At 49.5% G+C, this 18319-nt stretch overlaps 1 protein-coding gene across 7 annotated transcripts in view; it reads left to right on the top strand.

The window, feature by feature from the left end:
* Nucleotides 1–18319, top strand: part of LOC144668683 (PH and SEC7 domain-containing protein 1-like) — a 159271-nt gene that overhangs the window by 74799 nt on the left and 66153 nt on the right. For 3 of the 7 annotated variants that reach the window (XM_078530986.1, XM_078530985.1, XM_078530989.1), the window contains one exon: nucleotides 2593–2646. The exons of 3 other annotated variants lie outside the window; for them this stretch is intronic. In XM_078530986.1, coding sequence (XP_078387112.1) covers nucleotides 2593–2646 — 54 coding nt within the window. Of the gene's footprint in view, nucleotides 1–2592; nucleotides 2647–13549; nucleotides 13606–18319 lie in introns of those variants that run through there. One more of the 7 variants, XM_078530991.1, reaches the window with a different exon arrangement.

Genomic DNA, 18319 nt, shown 5'->3' with positions numbered 1-18319 from the left:
TGATGTCACATTGCTCATTGTCAGTATGCTTTAGGTTTATCAATAAAGGTGCATTTCCAAAAACCTTGGCTGCATAATTCTCATATTCCTCCCTGGTTTGGAGTTACATTGTGTTGTATCGAGCTGACATCAACAGGCCATTTGGCCCAACTTCCAAACTGGTGTTTATGCATCAACTGAACCTAATGTGTGGCGCGTTTTCATGGGTAACTCTGCACACGCCAAACATTAATAACTCTAAATCAGTCCTGGAGTTGCGGGGATAGAATTATCACATGGGCTTCTCCTAACCTCCAGCTGTAACTACGTGGAAAATCGGGACATGGCCCGGAATGCTTCTTTTCCATGATCTGAGCTGAGGTTATGGCAGAACATTTTGGAGACCTCCCCAAGTAATTTTGATATCAAAGTCTTTTTTCTTCTGTTTGACTCCTGGGCCTGAATTTTGTGCTTGTGATTGGGGGGCCTGGAAGCGGATGTGAAATGCGCTTCCGCCTGAGATCAGCCCCTGACCACAATCTAATGCCGGCTGGTCAATTAACGGCCGCCAGCTGGTCAATTAACGGCCGCCAGCTGGTCAATTAACGGCCGCCAGCTGGTCAATTAACGGCCGCCGGCTGGTCAATTAACGGCCAGCCAGGGGGAAACGCGCCCGGAGAAAGGCTCAGCACTGTCTTTGGGGATGGGAAGAGGGTGGGCGCTGACGTCATTGTGGGCACAGGTCAGCGCTTTGAGAGAGCTCCCTGGAGGCAGACAGCTGCAAATAAGAAAATTAAGCCCAAAAATGCTGCAAAAAATGTCCATGCAACAGAATCAAGCACCTGAATGCAGACCTCATAAAAACAACAGTCCCCAGATATATATTTTCATTTTAAATCCTAATGGAGATTTCATCCCACCCTTGGATGAGGGTTTCGTGGAAAATGTAAAGCCCGCCTAGCCGATTGGCCGTAAGGTTGGATGGGCCATGAAAAATCGCTGACAATTGGGACGCTAATGGGCTTATTTGCCCGCTTGATTGTCGGCGGGTGCTCTTCTGACTTTTGCGCGCGTCTGCCAAGCGAAATATCACACGATGACGTCGGGATGCTTGCCCGACATTATCTTGTGCGATTTCATGCCCGTTTGGGTCAGGCGCACGCCCGCCCATGGGACATAAAATTCTGGCCCTGTTCTGGAATAAAACTTGCTAATAACAGAACCATTCTCCCAAATTCCTGCCCCACCTCTGTGGTATTGCACTGCTGAGGTACCCAATTGGTGGAGGGAGCTTCAAAAGGGAAAACGCTGGGACTTGGGATTGCTCTTTTGAGGGGCTAGTACAGACACAATGGGATGAATGATCTCCTTCAATGCTGTAAGATTCTAAATAAACAGCCATTTATTGGGAGTATGACTTTCATGGGTCGGGAAAGGCGGGTTTCATGTCGTCCAGGGCCCCAACTGTAGTTAGGCTGCTGGCAGATCAATAGTGCCCAAAGGATACTAAGACAATGGCATCTCAGGCACACCAGTTGGATGTGGCATTTTATCAACGTGCAAGGTGTTTGCAGCAAGGCATTGAGAGGGTTGGGTCCCAGTTATCTAGTGTGGATAGTGTACTGTCCATCGAGGGATGTTTACTACACAAAAGATGGACTGAGACAGGGAAGTCCAATGGATTTATGAAACAAAGATCTAGCATTGGACATGTCAGGCACGGTGAGCACAATGTATCGAGACTTCTGCATTTTTGTTGTGTTTGTTTATTTACTAGCCATACAGTTGCTGCTTACTAAAGAAAGGTTTACTGCGATGAAGGCACTGTTTTCTTTTTGAATGCTTAATGCTTTCTTTCAGAATCTAGGATGACGTGTCCCCAGGAGCATGTCAATATTTGCGCACACTCCTTGAGTGTATGTCTATACATGGAAAGGAATTCCTGGGAGTGTGTCAATATTTGTAGAGGATCATGGGAGTGTGTCAATATTTACAGACCATCCTGCGCACAGGAGTGTGAGAAGATCACAAGTTTGAGCTCCTAGTGGAGAGAACATCAAAAGGAAAACAAAATCTTTGTCCATCTCCACCCTCTCACCCCACCCACACCAACCACCCCCCCCACCAACCCAACCCGTAAAAAATGAGCTAGGCAATAAGATACCACAAATGGAAAACTGTGTGCTGGTGTCCCCAGTGACTACAGAAGGGGATGCCAAGCAAAAACCTGGGGATAAAGAGGGCCCTCGGTGGAAGACGTTGGCCAATGTCGAAGGGCAGACCTGAGGAGAGAACCTCAGTTTTGCTCAGCTTTGAGGGAATAGAAAATCAGAACTGATGCATCAAACGGCAATCAGGAGGAGGTGCCGGGGTTGGGTAAGGGACTGAATTACTTTGTCATCCATCATATGCATGCTACATTGTCTGTGAAAATTCATGTACCATATCCGTTTCAGTATGACTTCACTGTATCCATCCTAACTAGCACATTGTTATGGGAGCAATGACAGCCTTAGGCTGCAATGACCTGATTGTGGCTGACATTTTCTGCTGGAAAAATTAATCCACACGCTCCCCGATCCACACTCACCTAAACCTTTTCTTTACTTTCAGATGCTGCTGGTCCATCGCAAGACAGGGAGGAGGAAGCACCAGGTGTGACCCCAGGTGAGAACTGCACTAGCAGCCAGCTGATGCAAGAATGACGGGCGAACCCCCTCAGCCAGCGGCAAGAGAGACTCGGCAAATCTTCTGGGAACCCCACGCAAATAAAAGGACCGTGATGTTGGCCTGAAGTGTGGATTGAGGTCATGCGCCTAGACTGCAGTGAAGCAGGTCCCTGTAGACTGGCCTGGGCCTCATCCAAAGGGTGATGGGAGGTAGGAGTCCACCACCTGAAAACCCGACTTGAAAGAGTGCATAGTCAGGCCTGAGTGTCGACTCCTAGCTTGCTGATTCTCCAGTTAACCTGTCGAAGCTGTGTCCAGCCTCACCTTCCAGGCAGTGCATCCCAAACTCTAACAGCTCGCTGTGCTAAGAAACAAATAATGATTAATCACGTAAGAAATTCAAGGAGGCCATCTTGCCCCTCGAGCCTGCTCTGCTATTCAATAACATCATGGCAGATCTGACTGTGGCCTTGACTCCACTCTCCTGCCTGTCTCCCATAACCTTTGACTCCCTTGGCAATCAAAAATCTGTCTAACTCAGCTGTGAATCAGTGACCCAGCCTCCACTCCTCTAAGGGGTAGAGAATTCCAAAGATAACAATCCTCTCAGAGCAGATACTCCTCCTTATCTCCGCCTTAAATGGGAGACATCAGAATCTGAGCCAGTGATGACATCTCCGAGAACATTGTTGTCGGATTTGGCCCTGTGCAGTCCTGTGCACTAGATCACAGCACGACCCAATATTGATTTGATTATTTTTGTAATGCAAATAACATTAAGTGTTTATCAAACCTTGAGTGAGAACATGTCTACCTGCATTTTTGAGAGAAAAACACACCTTTAGGGGGAATGAGCTCCTTCTTCTTGTATTTTGTCGCCAAGAAAAAAACAGACCAGCAAATTCTTTGGAGCTCCTCCCTGTAGAAGTTGCATTGCTGAAATAACAGGGCTCAAGTAACTCCTCCATTGAAGTAATTCAATACAGCAGCACAGGCTCCAAGGGATGTGCCACTGTAAATTCTTAATGAGCTAAGATATAGTCTTTGAATAATGTGCGCGGAGTACTCCAGGAGTAAGGGCTGTTTTTTTTTCATAATCATCACCCATTGTGTATGAAATGCTTCCTGAGGTCCTCGGTGATCTGATAAAATGCTGAGAATATCTCTTCGAGTATTGGGGCTGCTCTGAGTGACACACGACACTGGTGGACAGAGATGGTTGGGAGCCTCAGCCCCTGATATTGTTGGGCCTCATTTGATTGGTTCTAGTGAGCTGCTTACATTTTTGGAGGGGAGGGTGGGGAATCAGCACCTATTCTGTCCTACCTGCCCTGTTTGAAACAACCCCGAGTGTCAATTTGCTCCCAGTGACTGATGCAGTATAAATTTTCCACTGTGCCTGAGATCACGTACATTTGCCCCAGTAACTGGCACAGTAAAAATTCTCTCCACTGTGACTGGCACAGTGTAAAATTGCCCCAGTGACTAGTACAGTGTAAAATAGCTCCCAGTGGCTGAGACAGAGTAAATTTACCTCCTTCTGTGCTAACTTAGCTTGAAGTTTTTCTTTCAGGTTTTGGAGAGTCTCATTGTCACAGCCATTTGTTTATTGTTTCATGGGATTTGGGTGTCACTGGCTAGGTCAGGATTTATTGCCCATCCCTAATTGCCCTTGAGAAGGCGGTGATGAGCTGTCTTCTTGAACCGCTGCAGTCCATGTGGTGTAGACACACCCACAGTGCTGTTAGGGAGGGAGTTCCAGGATTTTGACCCAGCGATAGTGAAGGAACAGAGATATATTTCCAAGTCAGGATGGTGTGTGTCTTGGAGGGGAACTTGCAGGAGTTGGTGTTTCCATCTATCTGTTGCCCTTGTCTTTCTAGGTGGCAGGGGTTGTGGGTTTGCTGTTGAAGGAGCCTTGATGAATTGCTGGTGCGTCTTGGAGATGGTACCCACTGCTACCACTGTTTGGACCAAGGCTGATGAAGGGAGTGAATGTTCAATTGGTGGATTGGGTGTCAATCAAGTGGGTTGCTTTGACCTGGGTGGTGTCGAGCTTCTTGAGTGTTGTTGGAGTTACACTCATCCAGGCAAGCGGAGAGTACTCCATCACACTCCTGACTTGTGCTTTGTAGATGGTGAACAGGCTTTGGGGAGTCAGGAGGTGAGTTACTCACTTCAGAATTCCCAGCCTCTGATCTGCTTTTGTAGCCTTAGTATGACTGGTCCAGTTCAGTTTCTTGTCAATGGTAACCCCCCAGGATGTTGATTTCTTTTAAATTCATTGATGGGATGTGAGTGTCCCTGGCTAGGCCAGCATTTATTGCCCATCCCTAATTGCAGTTGAGAAGGTGGTGGTGAGTTGTCTTCTTGAACCACTGCAGCCCATGTGGTGTAGGTACACCCACAGTGCTATTAGGGAGGGAGTTCCAGGATTTTGACCCAGTAACAGTGAAGGAATGGTGACATATTTCCAAGTCAGGATGGTGAGTGGCTTGGAGGGGAACTTCCAGGTGGCGGTGTTCCCATGCATCTGCTCCTCTTGTCCTTCTAGATAGTAGCAGTCGTGAGTTTGGAAAGGGCTGTGTAAGGAACCTTGGTGAGTGGGGGGGTATTCAGTGATGGTAATGCCAGTGAATGTCACAGGGAGATGGTTGGGTTCTCTCTTATTGGTCATGGTCATTGCCTGGCACTTGTGTGGCATGAATGTTACTTGCCACTTATTAGGCCAAGCCTGAATGTTGTCCAGGTCTTGCTGCATATGGACATGAACTGCTTTAGTATCTGAGGAGTTGCAAATGGTGCTGGACATTGTGCAATCAACAGTGAACATCCCCACTTCTGACCTTATGATGGAAGGAAGGTCATTGATGAAGCAGCTGAAGATGGTTGGGCCGAGGACACTACCCTGAGGAACTCCTGCAGTGATGTCCTGGAGCTCCAACAACCACAACTATCTTCCTTTGTGCTAGGTATGACTCCAACCAGTGGAGAGATTCCCCCTGATTCCCATTGACTCCTGTTTTGCCAGGGCTCCTTGGTGCCACACTCGGTCAAATGCTGCCTTGATGCCAAGGGCAGTCACTCTCACCTCACCCCTTGAGCTCAGCTCTTTTATCCATGTTTGGACCAAGGCTGTAATGAGGTCAGGAGCTGAGCGGTGTAAGGAGGATATAATAATTGTCATAATGTTTTTTGAATTTATTGTTAAGCAGAGTAATAGTGGGGTCTGTGTCTATGCCTGTGTGTGTGTGATTTAATTGAATTAAAGGCAACTGGTCTGAAGTCTTTGATGTATTAGAAGATAAGCTGGGTTTGAAATGTTAAATAGGTAAACGTAAGGTAGAGGGAACATTTGCATTTTTAAATAAACAGACTAGCTTGATTTCAAAGGAGGGGGTGAAATGTGTCACCTAACCAGGTGAAGTTCAGAAACAATTATTTTTCCCAAAGATTACTGGTAAAATTAAAAGTATGAGAGATTTTTATTATCAGAGAGGTGAAGTCCGAAGAATTAGTGAAACAATGGGAATTTGCACTCAAAGGGGAAAATATGTATAAAGGAGTGAAGGCTGTGTGTAAGGGCAGGAATTCTAAGATCTAACAAGTGTGAAAAGCCTCCAGCATCTAAGCCTCAAGCTGCTGTTTACAAAGAACTGAAGTTAAGAAAACTCACTTTGAATTCAGCTGGTTCAGGGTGTTGTTTGTCACCCCGCCTGGGTCTTTTAAAACCTATGTGTCTTACTGTTGCCTTAATGAAAGCTTAACTGGGGGCAGAATTCTCCCCCACGTTGTGGGGTAAGTTCAGGAGCAGGTGCGCCTCCGATCGGCGCCCCTGATCGGGGCTGCGCCGCCATTTTATGTGGGTGGGCCAATTAAGGCCTGCCCAGCATGACACTTGCCCAGCGTGACGTCCGCCAGGAAGTGATGTGCGCTCCCTGTATGGGCGGTGGGGAGGGGGGATTACCTCAGCCGAGAGTGAACTCTTTCACGCATGCAGGCGAAAGAGCGCACTGATCACCCTGAGGCTAAGTGCTGCCTCAGGGAGATTGGCGCCAAATTCAAAAATGTTAAAAATAGAAAAATAAAATTTCTCTGGCATTTTCCCTCATGTGACACTGTCACATGCGTTGGACATGTCCATCACTTTTAGTCAAACTTTTATTAAATTTTTGAAAACCTACATGAGGCCTCATTCCACCTGTGGATGAGGTTTGATGTTTTCTCTGAAGCCCGCCAGGGCTCCCGGCCTGCCCGCTAACCTTAAGGTTGGATGGGCAGGTCCTTTAACTACTGCAATTACTTTTTAAATGGCCTCAATTGGCCGTTGAAAGGTTGGCGGGCGCACAGCTGATTCGGCTGCACCCCCGCCAACCTGATAATTGAAATGATGCGGGGTGAAGTCGGGAGTTCTGCCCGATGTCATTCCGTGTCATTTTATGCGCCGACGAGTGGGTCCCACCCAGCCCCGCACGCGGCCGGGAAATCCTGCCCTGGGAGTTAGATTAATTAGGGGATTTAGAAGCTATCATAGCAATAATTTGTAGATCTATGTATGTATTTAAAATCATTTCTTCTATTAATAAAGGTTTAATTTAGTTTTCTAAGAAACCTGTAAGACTTGGTGGTCTTATTTCTACTGAATTCAAGGCAGGCATCTCGAAATTTATACAAATTGCAAAACAAGTTGTTACAGTTGTTTCAAGTTTCCCCCTGGGATTTGAGCAGCTCAGCATTTACCATCAGCTGTGCTATAACGGTGACCCTGGCGGAACCCAAACTGAGCATCTATGAGCAGGTTATTGCCGTGCAAGTGCCACTTGATAGCACCGTCAATGACACCTTCCATCATTTTCCTGATGACTGAGAGTAGACTGATGGGACGATAATTGGCCGGGTTGGATTTGTCCTGCTTTTTGTATACAGGACATATCTGGGCAATTTTCCACATTGCCGGGTAGATGCCAGTGTAGTAATTGTACCGGAACAGCTTGGCTAGGGGTGTGGCTAGTCCTGGAGCACAAGCCTTCAGTACTATTGCCGGAATGTTGTCAGGGACCAAAGCCTTTGAAGCATCCAGCCGTTTCTTGATATCACGTGGAGTGAATCAAATTGGCTGAAGACTGGCATCTGTGATGCTGGGAACCTCCGGAGGAGGCTGAGATGGATCATCCACTCGGCATTTCTGGTTTAAGATGGTTGTAAATGCTTCAACTTTCTCTTTGGCACTAATGTGCTGGACTCCCTCATCATTTAGGGTGGGGATATTTGTGGAGCCTCCTCCTCCAGCTGGTTGTTTAATTGCCCACCGCTATTTGCAACTGGATGTGGCTGGACTGCAGAGCTTAGATTTGATCCATTGGTTGTGGGATCGCTTAGCTCTGTCTATCGCATGCTGCTTCCATTGTTTGGCACGCAAGTAGTCCTGTGTTGTAGCTCCACCTGGTTGACCCCTCATTTTTGCGTGTGCCTGGTGATGTTCCTGGCATGTGCTCCTGCATTCTTCATTGAATTAAAGGAGAATTCGTTCTATCAAGCCCTTTTATTAAAGGGAAAATTCCACCCCTGAATGAAAATAGAAACTCAACATCGGGGCCCCTTTAAAATAAATTGTTACAAAAAAATTTAGGATTTGAATTTGACATTCTTTAATGCTTTGCCTTTTCTTGATTTTACAATTTTAAAAATTGTTTGGAATTCTCAGAGGAGTGTGTCATTAAGGTGTGAGTGAGGCTGAAATTGCTGTTCGAGCAGTTTTATTGCACTGTCTTGTCTTCATGAAACAGTCCCAACAATGTCAGGTCCAATATCTCCTCTCATCCAGTTCCCCTGTGGAGGTCATTAGGGTCTCAATGTTGAAAGCAAAGACCCCACTGCAAAATAAAAATAAAAAATTGCGGAAATCAAAATGAGGTGCCAGGGGTAATGAATTGGTATCTGTTCAGTTTTCAAAGAGACCCAAATGATCTTCAAAATAGATCCTAATAAATGGACTCCTTTTCGAAAGGAGATGATAATGCTGGCTTTGTTAGTGGTGTTTGGTGTACGACAGTATCATGCGGATTTGGTAGTTTGAGTGTTTTATCCATTGTTAGGCTTGGAGTATCTTATGCACTCAATGTCAGTATCAATGATTAGCAGCATTAAATGGATTTGTCCTGCTATAATGTAAGGGCACCTACCAGCTGGACAAGGCACAACAAGATGCAAACCCTGTCTAAATGGTTGCGGGGCAAACCTACATCTTGCCTGTCTCTCGGGAATCAGCGTGGCACTATGCCAGTCCCCTGCCCTGACACTAACCTAGCTCCAATGGCATTTCATGCATCCCTGATTTTAATCGCTCCCCCGTTGCTGGCTGTGCTTTCAGCTGCCTAGGTCCTGAACCTTTACTTCCCTGCCTCTCTGTCCTCCCTTAAAACACTCCTTAAAATCTACCTCCTTGACCAAACTTTTGGTCACCTGTCCTGTTATCTCCTTATGTGGCTCGGTGTCAATGGGCTGAATTCTCCAGTTGGCGAGCAGGGGCGGCGCCCGCTTGGTGACGCGTAAAATGATGCGCGGTGACATCGGGCGGGTGTCCCGACATCACCATGTGCCATTTAGATTTCCAGTTTAGTGGACGCACAGCTGAGTCGGCTGTGCACCCGCCAAACTGTCAAAGGCCTATTAAGGCCTGTTAAAAACTAATTTAAGCAATTAAACGAGCTGCCCGTCCAACCTTAAGGCTTTTGGGCAGGTGAAGAGCCCAGGCGGCCTTCGCATTTTTCATGAAACCTCATCCACGGGCGGGATGAGGTTTCATGAAGTGTTTTAAAATTCAATAGAAATTTTTAAAATAATTCTTTGACAGAGGTGCCTCAGGGAGATTTCTATGCTCTTTTGTGCGTGTGTGAAAGAGCGCAGGCCCCAACTCGGGGAATCCCCCCCACGCCCATACAGGGAGCGCTCAGCACTTCCAGGCGTGTGTCAGGCTGGCTGAGCCTGGGCCAATTAGGCCCGCCCATAGAAAATTGACCTGCCCCTACCTGCCCCCACACAACGCCCCCCCCCGCCCCAATGGGGGAAAACATTTTCCCAATTTTTTTTTTGTTAATAACTTTCTCCATTTAAGGTGCTATATAAATGCAAGTTGGTGCCGTTGTTGACATTACTGTACACTGGAATCTGCTTGAATTGAGCTATCTTTATAGTGAATAGATTTCAATGGCAGTCAATTTTGTTTAAAGAAAGCCATGCCCAACGTAAGCTTGAGGAACAGCACCTCATCCGGTTAGGCACTTTACATCCTTCTGGACTCAACATTGAGTTCAACAACTTCAGACCATAAACTCTGTCCTCTATTTTGTATTTTTTTCCCCAATTGCCAGTCTGTATCTTGTTCTCATGTTTTGCTTACAGACAGTGTTGACCTTATTCTGCTATTAACACCTACTCTGGTCCAATGCTTTGTTCCTTTACCACTACCATTCGCAATCTCTTTGCCTTTTGTTCCATAACATCTTTGTAATTTAACCTCCCCTGCCCTCTAGTTTATTTCTGACCTTCCCTTTTTGTTTCACCTGACCCTCACCACTTTTTCAACAGCATAAAACCCATCACCTTTGGGTCATGTGGACTCGAAACGTCGACTCTTTTCATCTCCACCGATGCTGCCAGACCTGCTGAGTTTTTCCAGGTAATTCTGTTTTTGTTTTGGATTTCCAGCATCCGCAGTAGTTTTTTGGTTTTACCTTTCTACCTCTGTTCGGTTCTGAGGAAGTCATTTGGACTTGAAACGTTAACTCTGTTTCTCTCTACACAGATGCTGCCGGACCTACTGAGTTTATCCAGCACTTTCCAATTTTACTTGCATTTTTATAGTGCCTTCCACAACCTCGGGATTCCCCAAACACCCTGCAGCCCATTAAGTACATTTTTTTTTAAGTGGAGTCTCTATTGTAATGAAGAAATCACAGCAGCCCATTTAGCGCCCCTTCTCTACGGCAGCTCTTTGAGAGAGCTATCCTATTTGGTCTCACTGCCCCTCTCTTTCCCCATAGCCCTGCAATTTTTTCCCCTTCAGCTAAATAGCTAGTTCCTTTTTGAAAGTTCCTATTGAATCAGCTTCCACCACCCTTGGCAGCGCCTTCCAGATCACAGCAACTCGCGGCGTAAAAAAAATTCTTCTCATCTCCCCTCTGGTCCTTTTGCCAATTCCTTTAAATCTGTGTCCTCTGGTTATACCGACCCTCGTGTGCGTACAGTAGCATGGTAGTTATATCACTGAGCTGTAATCGCCAGGCCTGGACTAATGATCCAGAAACATGAGTTACAATCTAGCAATGGCTGCAGGGGAATTTAAATTCAATTAATTAAAATAAATCTGAAATAAAAGAGTAACGATGATCATGAAACTACAGAATTGTCACAAAAAACCCATCTGGGTCACTAATGTCCTTTTAGGGAAGGAAATCTGCCATCCTTACCTGGTCTGGCCTACATGTGATCCCCACAGCAATGTGGTTGACTCTTAACTGCCCTCTAAAAAGGACTGGCACGCCTGTCCTCCTTGCCACATGGCTTGCCAAGGGCAATTAGGGATGGGGCACAAGTGCTGGCCTTGCCAGTGATGTTGGCATCCTGTGAAAGAATAAGGAAAACCCTTCCTACCTGTGGAACCAGTTTCTTCCTAATAACTCGATCAAGGTGCAGAGATTCATGTTTATTAAGAATTTTATGATTGAAATGTAAGAATCAGGGCTGTGCGCGTGACTTTAAAATGAAGGGATGACTTGGGCCTACCAGACCTGGTCACACTATCCTCCGCAAACCTGTGACCCCACTTCATCCGAAGGCTACACCGGGGGCAGGATTTTGGGTTTTGGATCGGGTCAAATGGTGGTCATGATCCTGCAGCGCGTGGCACTGAGGGGTGTTTTTCCCCAAACTGGTCAATGAATGGCCAGAGGGCAGGCTCTCAAAGCTGGAGGGCAGTAGAAGGTTATGCAACACTCGGGGAGCAGCCGCCTGCCATTCAGGTAAGAGAGCGAGAGAGAGAGAGAGAGTCAGGTGCCACCATCTTGAGGTGCCCTCTCTGCCAGGTTTAAACGTTTCAAATTATGAAGTGGTCTCAGCAGCTGGGTCACCGCTGCGGAGGGGGAAGGGCAGCCAGAGACCGCCGCTGTGGCCAGGCAGGCGGGGCAGGCCCTTAAAGCTCGCCTGGATCGCTGGCTCGCCAGTCTGCTGCCAGGAGGCTAGTTCCCAACGTCATGTAGAAAATGCCCAGTCGGTCTCTGGCAATTGGCCTTAATAGGCCAATTATTTATGTCAGTTGGATACCCATCCCTTGCCAACGGGCTGCCCTCTCAACCTGGATCCCGTCTCCAGGTAAGAGACTCGGGGGGGGCGGGTTGGTGCTGGGATACCAGCTAATGCTGCGAATTCTACTGCCAGCCCACCTCTGTACTCACCCCCGTGTAGAGGTGCTTAGTCATTACAACACAAAAGAAAGCCATTTGGCCATTGATGTTCAGGCCAGCTCTCTGTCAAGCAAACCAGTCAATCCCATTCCCCCGCCTCCACTCTACTCCAGTAGCCCAGTTAGGGATGGGCAATAAATGCTGGCATAGCCAGCGAAGCCCACGCCCCACCAATGAATGAAAAAAACAAACTCTGGGTTGTCAGCCCTGATTGGTGTATTCCTGGAGATCTCCTAGCCTCCAATAATTCAGCCCAAACATTTCATCCCCACATTCTTCACTACTTTTACAACTAATAACTGAGAGTGTTAAAAAAACAATCAAAATGGGCACGCTAATTTTTAATGCTTCCATGACTTTTCTGGTGGGTTGTCTGGGAGATTAACCTTTAATTCCCAGAGCCTCTAGGATAATCCTGGAGCATTGGCAACGTTGCCAGCAGAATCATAGAATGGTTACAGCACAGAAGGAGGCCATTTGGCCCATTGAGTCCGGGCCAGCTCTTTGCAAGAGCAATTTAGCTTCACCCCCTCCCCCGCCCTTTCCCTGTGGCCCCACAACGTTTTTCCCTTCAGCTGCTTACCCAGTCCCCTTATGAAAGCCGCGATTGAATCTGCCTCCACCAACCTTTCAGACAGTGCATTCCAGATTGTAACCACTCACTGAACCTAAAGGTTCTCCTCAGGTCGCCTTTGGTGCGTTTGCCAATCACTTTAAATCGGTGTCCCTTAGTTCACAACTCGGGTGGGGTGGTGGGGGTGGGGATGGGGTGGTGGGGTTGGGGGTGGGGGTGGGGGGGTGGGGGTGGTGGGGGTGTGCAGTTCCTGCATGGGTGCCAAATAACTCATGAAGACAAGTCCCAGCGTTTGTCTTTGTTACTTTATTGGTTTAGAGGCCGAAGGAAGGTTGTAGCGGTTTAATCATTAATGGACTCTATTGTATTGGCGGTGAAACTCTCTGTGCAATGCCGAATGGAACAAAGCTGTTTCTCACAGGGAGGAGCAGGAACTTAATCCAATCTCCTCTGCAAGTGTTGGCAAATGCTGTTTCCAGAATGTGATTGCTCTGGAAAGTGAAAGAGACTGAAAGCTCCTTTATTCCACGGCAACTTTGTTAATGTTTTGTGTTGCCAGGTAGTTCGGCAAATGCAAACGACCTGAGTTTGTTGCTCTGTGGCATTTTGATGGCTGGAACTTACCACCTTCGTGCTGGGCCTGGCAACTGACTTATTGCCATGTGTGTGTGGCCTTACCAATGAAGAAGTGAGCAGAAAGGTTTGTGGGATGCTCCTCTGTCTCTGACTGAACTCTGCATTCTCTTTACTTACATTCATTCACGGGATGTGGGTGTCACTGGCTGGGCCAGCATTTATTGCCCATCCCTAGTTGCCCTTGAGAAGGTGGTGGTGAGCTGCCTTCTTGAACCGCTGCAGTCCCTAATGATGATGTCCATCACTGACTGTACAGCAAGGAATGTCTTCATAAACGGAGTCTTCAGTAAGTAATACCTTATAACTATTTGAATGTTACTTCAAGTTAAAACAGCTTAATACAGCTTTTAACTCATGTTGTACTTGTGTTCGTGTTCAATGTTAGGTGTTTACTTGTCAATATTTAAGGGCCAATAATCTAGAACAGTGGCCAGGATCTTTAGGTCGGAACTCCCGACGTCATTTCAATTTTCAAGTCGGCGGGGGCTCAGTGAATCAGCTGCGCGCCCGTCGACCTGTCAATGGCCTATTGAGGCCATTTAAAAAGTAATTGAGATAATTAATGGGCCTGTCTGTCCAACCTTAAGGTTTGGTGGGTAGGCAGGGAGCCCTGGCGGGTTTCAGAAAAAGTGTGAAACCTCATCCTCAGGCGGGATGAGGTTTCATGAGGGTTTTTAAAATTTTAATGAATGTACGCTTTAAAGTGATGGACATGTCCCAGCTCGTATGTGACAGTGTCGCATGAGGGGACATGTCAGGGAAATTTTATTTTTGCACCTTCACCATTTTTGAATTTGGTGCCGATCTCCCTGAGGCAGCACTTAGCCTCAGGGAAATGAGTCGCTCATTCGTTCGCATGTGTGAAATAGCGGACTCTCGGGTGAGGGATTCCACCCCCCACCACCGCCCACACAGGGAGTGCATAGCGCTTCCTGGCAGACGTCACGCTGGGCAGGCCTTAATTGGCCCGCCCATGTAAAATGGCACCGCGCCCGCTCCTGCACTTACCCCCAACGGGGGGACAATTCTTCCCAGTGAAATAATGAAGGGGAATGTGGTTGAACAAGGTCACAGCCAAGAAGAGAGAGGAGTCACAGCAAGGCTGAATTGATCTGATGGAGGGATTGGAAATATGGGAAAGGACATGGGAATGAGATTGGATGGAATGTGTACATGGTGGGTACAAGGGGATGGGCCTGGTGTCGTGCGGGTGTGGGAAAGGAGATGGCGGCGGGATGGAGTGATTGGAGAAAACAGAATGGTCAGTGCAGTATTCATGTGTTGTTTGCAGTTTCTTTTGAAAACATCTCTTCAAAAATTGGGATTCTATATGAAAATGTAAACATCAGAACTCCGTAGATACTGTTACCAGGGATATTGACCCGTTCTGTGGATGTTCTTTCACTGAATGCGGGTGTCGCTGGCTGGACCAGCATTTATTGCCCATCACTAATTGCCCTTGAGAAGGTGGTGGTGAGCTGCCTTCTTGAGCTGCTGCAGTCTGTGTAGTGTAGGTACACCCACAGTGCTGTTAGGGAGGGTGTTCCAGGATTTTGACCCAGCAACAGTGAAGGAATGGCAATATATTTCCAAGTCAGGGTGGTGTGTGGCTTGGAGGGGAACTTGCAGGTGGTGGTGTTTCCCAAACACCTACTGCCCTTGTCCTCCTAGATGGTAGCGGTCATGGGTTTGGAAGATGCTGCTGAAGGAGCCTTGGTGAGTTGCTGCAGTGCATCTTGTAGATGGTGCACACACTGCTGCTACTGTGTCTCAGTGGTGGAGGGAGTGGATGTTGGAGGTGGATGGGGTGCTGGTTCAAGCGGGTTGCTTTGTCGTGGATAGTGGTGAACTTCTTGAGTGTTGACAGATCTGAATTCTGTCATCTTTTAAATCACAGTAACATAACAAACATGGCTCAGGACCCCTGAATTGGAAAGCTGTGGGTTCAAGACCCATTCGGCAATTTGAGCATGGAATCGAGGCTGAAACTCTGGTGCAGCACTGAGGGAGTGCTGCACTGTCAGAGGCACAGTCTTTTGAAGGAGATGTTAAACCGAGGCACTGCCTGCCTTCTCAGGTGGATACAAAGGATATCATGGTATGATTCAAAGAACTGACAGGTTCTTCCAATGTCCTAACCAGCAGTTATGCCTCAATATCACAAAACCAGGTCATACAACCATTATCTCTCTGCCTGTGGAACCTTGCTGTGCGCAAATTGGTTGCCCTGTTATGTTACAACAGTGACTACACTTCAAAAGTGTTTAATTGGATAAGCACTGGGGTATCCTGAGGATGGGAAAGGCACAATCAAAACAGGAATTTCATTTTATTTCATTGACATTCTCCAATTAAACAGATGCCGAAGGAAGAAATGCAAATTTGATGCTATTGCAGGTCAGGCGACAAGGGTCCCTCACTCGCCTTGTGTGTGTGTGTGTGTCACACCTTCACACACCTTTAAGATAAGTCAATTACCTCATTGTAATCCACGTACAAGCACCTTCTGTACTCCACACTGTATCACTTTCAGTGAGATTATTCACTGGATATATTGATCATGATTTGAAACTGATTGAGCAAGTCATGCGAGTGACACACCAGTTGATTGCCCTTGAACTTTGTGTCACTGTGTCTCTATAAAAACTGCAGGTGAACACTTCTGGGCAAAACTGTGTTAATGATTTGACATTTTCTCTCTGCCCGAATACTAGTCCTGAGGCTGTGGGCGGAATTTTATCAGCAGGGAAGAAGCCCCATTGCCAGGATCCCCAAAAGTGGGAGTTGACCCCAATGGCCAGCAGGCAATGGAACCCTGGGGTGGCATTTTATCAGTAGCGGCCATCCGACAGTCAGCCAGCGGGGACTGTCATTCACCGGGGGGTGGGGTGGGTGGCCTGTCTTCCAGAGCTCTCTATTGGAGGTGACCACTGCTGAAGCTGCAGGGTGATGGAAATGGCACCTCCATAAGCGACGCACCTTTGAATGAGCCAAGGTCAGGCTGGCCCTGGCGATTTTTGTTTTGCTGGTGGGGTGGTGGGGGGAAGTTGGAGGTGGGGTTGGGGGGTGGGGGGGGTGAAGTTGGAGGTGGGGTTGGGGGGTGGGGGGGGTGAAGTTGGAGGTGGGTTGGGGGGTGGGGGGTGGAAGTTGGAGGTGGGGTTAGGGGGTGGGGGGGGGAGGTGGAGGTGGGGGGTGGGGGGGGGGAGGGGGTGAAGTTGGAGGTGGGGTTAGGGGGTGGGGGGGGTGAAGTTGGAGGTGGGGTTGGGGGGTGGGGGGGGTGAAGTTGGAGGTGGGGTTGGGGGGTGGGGGGGGGGAAGTTGGAGGTGGGGTTGGGGGGTGGGGGGGGGAAGTTGGAGGTGGGGTTGGGGGGTGGGGGGGGAAGTTGGAGGTGGGGTTGGGGGGTGGGGGGGGGAAGTTGGAGGTGGGGTTGGGGGGTGGGGGGGGAAGTTGGAGGTGGGGTTGGGGGGTGGAGGGGGGGGAAGTTGGAGGTGGGGTTGGGTGGAGGGGGGGGAAGTTGGAGGTGGGGTTGGGGGGTGGAGGGGGGGGAAGTTGGAGGTGGGGTTGGGGGGTTGGGGGGGGTGAAGTTGGAGGCGGGGTTGGGGGGTGGAGGGGGGGGAAGTTGGAGGTGGGGTTGGGGGGTTGGGGGGGTGAAGTTGGAGGCGGGGTTGGGGGGTGGAGGGGGGGGAAGTTGGAGGCGGGGTTGGGGGGTGGAGGGGGGGGAAGTTGGAGGCGAGGTTGGGGGGTGGAGGGGGGGGAAGTTGGAGGCGAGGTTGGGGGGTGGGGGGGGGAAGTTGGAGGCGAGGTTGAGGGGTGGGGGGGGAAGTTGGAGGCGAGGTTGGGGGGTGGGGGGGGGAAGTTGGAGGCGAGGTTGGGGGGTGGGGGGGGGAAGTTGGAGGCGGGGTTGGGGGGTGGGGGGGGAAGTTGGAGGCGGGGTTGGGGGGTGGGGGGGGGAAGTTGGAGGTGGGGTTAGGGGGTGGTGGGGGTGAAGTTGGAGGTGGGGTTGGGGGGTGGAGGGGGGGGAAGTTGGAGGTGGGGTTGGGGGGTTGGGGGGGTGAAGTTGGAGGTGGGGTTGGGGGGTGGAGGAGGGGTGAAGTTGGAGGCGGGGTTGGGGGGTTGGGGGGGGGAAGTTGGAGGTGGGGTTGGGGGGTGGAGGGGGGAAGTTGGAGGCGGGGTTGGGGGGTGGGGGGGGAATTTGGAGGGGGGGTTGGGGGGTGGGGGGGGGGAGTTGGAGGCGAGGTTGGGGGGTGGGGGGGGGAGTTGGAGGCGAGGTTGGGGGGTGGGGGGGGGAGTTGGAGGCGAGGTTGGGGGGTTGGGGGGGGAAGTTGGAGGGGGGGTTGGGGGGTTGGGGGGGGAAGTTGGAGGGGGGGTTGGGGGGGGAAGTTGGAGGGGGGGTTGGGGGGTGGGGGGGAGTTGGAGGCGAGGTTGGGGGGTGGGGGGGGAGTTGGAGGCGAGGTTGGGGGGTGGGGGGGAGTTGGAGGCGAGGTTGGGGGTGGGGGAAGTTGGAGGCGAGGTTGGGGGTGGGGGAAGTTGGAGGCGAGGTTGGGGGTTGGGGGGGAAGTTGGAGGGGGGGTTGGGGGGGGAAGTTGGAGGGGGGGTTGGGGGGGGAAGTTGGAGGGGGGGTTGGGGGGTGGGCACCTTCAAGCGGTGGCACCATATCTGTGAGCTTGGCCATTACCTGGCAGCCTCCTTGTGCCATGGCAGCTCCTTCTGATGCCAATAAACAGCTGACAGTGGGGGGCAGGGTTGGGGTGGGGTGGGGGGGTGTGCGGAGTGGTGGTGGTGGGAGGTTGCCCTTAATTGGGCACTCCAGTGTCACCATTGGCTGCCCGGTGGGCAGCTGGACCAATTAGATTTCCTCACTGGTGGAAAACTGTGGCAGTGGGAGATGTTGGGTACCCCTTCCTGCCTCCTGCTGGCATTTTACTGGTACTGTTGCCTCCCAGCCCATCTACATAGGGCTGGTAAAATCCAATGTTATGTGTGGGTGTAACCTTAAGGAG

This window comes from Cetorhinus maximus, chromosome 27, assembly GCF_964194155.1.
Source record: "Cetorhinus maximus chromosome 27, sCetMax3.hap1.1, whole genome shotgun sequence".
Lineage (NCBI taxonomy): Eukaryota > Metazoa > Chordata > Chondrichthyes > Lamniformes > Cetorhinidae > Cetorhinus > Cetorhinus maximus.
Note: the sequence above shows the minus strand (reverse complement) of the source record. Positions and strands in the feature narration are given on the sequence as shown.